We start from the raw sequence: 1,946 nt of genomic DNA, 5'->3' as shown, positions 1-1,946 counted from the left end.
CGCATATTTATAACGTGTAGTTACATTATTATAGAATTTCATAAATAAGAGCATGCACTTGGCGCTAAAAGCACGTTTTTTAAATATGGACTCCTGTTTCTGTTCGCTTTTTGCAAGTAACTTCAAAATGGCAACTTATGTTGTAACAAATTAGCGATAATACAAATCACTTTTCATTCACTACTTATTAGAAATTACGAGATTATAGTAGTGTCACATTCCATAAAATTTTTGTATTCCGACAGTCCCCTGTTTGAAAATTTTTTCTATTTATACAAATGTATATTAAAATCTTTAAAAAAAAATGAATTATTCTTCTATCTTTGCTCATATCTTAGGATATCGTGCATACATACGTACATACACACGTATGTGTATATGTACGTGTATATGATAGGAATAGAAAAGTTAAGACACATTGATTTGTTTTCAAAAATTGATAAAAAGTAAGCAGTTACAATCATTGATAATTTTATCATCAAATTTTATAATTAGATCTTTTATTTTTATAATGGAAATATTTTTTCTACCAAAAAATATTAAACAAACATTTCTTTTATGCTTCAGCAGCACTTTCTACAGCCAAGTTTTCAGCTGTAATTGGCTGCATATCTTTGATTCCATCCTTGGATATCTTTTGAACTTTGAAATTTGGCAAATTAACGATTAATCGCTTCTGAATTTCTCGCACGCATTTTTTCAACAATGCATATGCTTCTTCTTCAGTACAATCTGCAAGACATATTTCTATTTATTAGTATTTTTTGTTCGTATTAATTTGTTGGTTATTTTATTTCTGAACATGTGTCTTACTGTATTTGTGATATCTGTCTAAAACAGACATGGAAAACATTCCACCATATCCGTGAGTCGCGTAAGGAACTTTTACGCAGGATGCTAAATAATCAATAAAGTATAACTCTGCTCCTAAATCATCATCGTATCCAGCCAGTAGCATATTGACAAAGTATGGAGTCCTGCTTCTAAGATAATCAGCTAGATTTCTCCTTGTGAAACAAGCTGCAGCTTTGGGAGATAATTCATAACCATTTCGCATTTTGTATAGTTGAATATTTTTCCCAATATATTCCGAGAACTGCGTTGTATCGCCAGATTCTCCAGATATTGCCATGACAAGTTTGTCGGAAATCTTATGAATTTTGTGTTCATCTGCAAATTATAATAATTACTGTTTAATTATTGTTGTAATAGCAATTATTGATAATGTAACAGTAGGATGTAAAGTTTTGATTGAAAATATTGGTAGTAAACGATACACATTGCTATTGTGTACATATATTATAATATGATATATTGAAAATGATTTTTACTACATAATACATAATATATAATGCTATACGTTTATATGTGTATGTTTGCGTGCATATATATGTATGTATCATCAATGACGAAAATTTGATGTGGCAATATATAAAACATGATAAATGTATTTACCGCTTTTCATAACTATAATAGACTGTGTAGTTGTCATATCCGCCGCGACTAGCACAAAATCTTTGCACTGAATACCAATTAAACACTCCATTTTTCTAATACTTTTATATTCGCGACTGCACTCTCGAGAGATATAAATAATCGACCAAGACAGCGAAAATGCTTGTCACGAAAATGACAAATTAACCTTTCGTTAATCCCAATACAAAGCCGAAGCCGGCGGCACACGATGCTTGGTTTCTTGCTGGATTGCTGGAATAGATTCTTGCCATCGTATTGGGTGCGATGTTGGCACTATCAGTACCGCAGCCAATACGATGGCAAGATTCTGATCCAATAAGGAAACAAGCATCGTGTGCCGCCGGCTTAATAGATCTGTTCGCGTTGCTTGCACTTCTTGTACTGTCAGCCACAGTGTTATTAAGAAACGTAGAGATTTTTCCTTACGCGTAGGGAATTTTTATCATAAAATGGGTGTGGGAATTTTAAGT

The 1,946-nt window shown here is 32.3% G+C and overlaps 1 protein-coding gene across 1 annotated transcript; it reads right to left on the bottom strand.

Moving 5' to 3' along the window:
- Nucleotides 1-522: 522 nt before the first annotated feature.
- LOC108755786 (proteasome subunit beta type-2-like) lies at nucleotides 523-1,693 on the bottom strand. The gene is made up of 3 exons (XM_018499031.1): nucleotides 1,456-1,693; nucleotides 814-1,170; nucleotides 523-732 (listed from the first exon to the last, which is right to left on the bottom strand). Exons 1-3 carry the CDS (start codon nucleotides 1,544-1,546, stop codon nucleotides 557-559), a joined length of 624 nt encoding a protein of 207 aa, XP_018354533.1. The 5' UTR covers nucleotides 1,547-1,693; the 3' UTR covers nucleotides 523-556.
- Between the last annotated feature and the right edge of the window lie 253 nt (nucleotides 1,694-1,946).

The sequence above is a fragment of the Trachymyrmex septentrionalis genome, unplaced genomic scaffold, assembly GCF_001594115.1.
Source record: "Trachymyrmex septentrionalis isolate Tsep2-gDNA-1 unplaced genomic scaffold, Tsep1.0 scaffold9, whole genome shotgun sequence".
In the NCBI taxonomy this organism is placed as follows: Eukaryota; Metazoa; Arthropoda; class Insecta; order Hymenoptera; family Formicidae; genus Trachymyrmex; species Trachymyrmex septentrionalis.
Note: the sequence above shows the minus strand (reverse complement) of the source record. Positions and strands in the feature narration are given on the sequence as shown.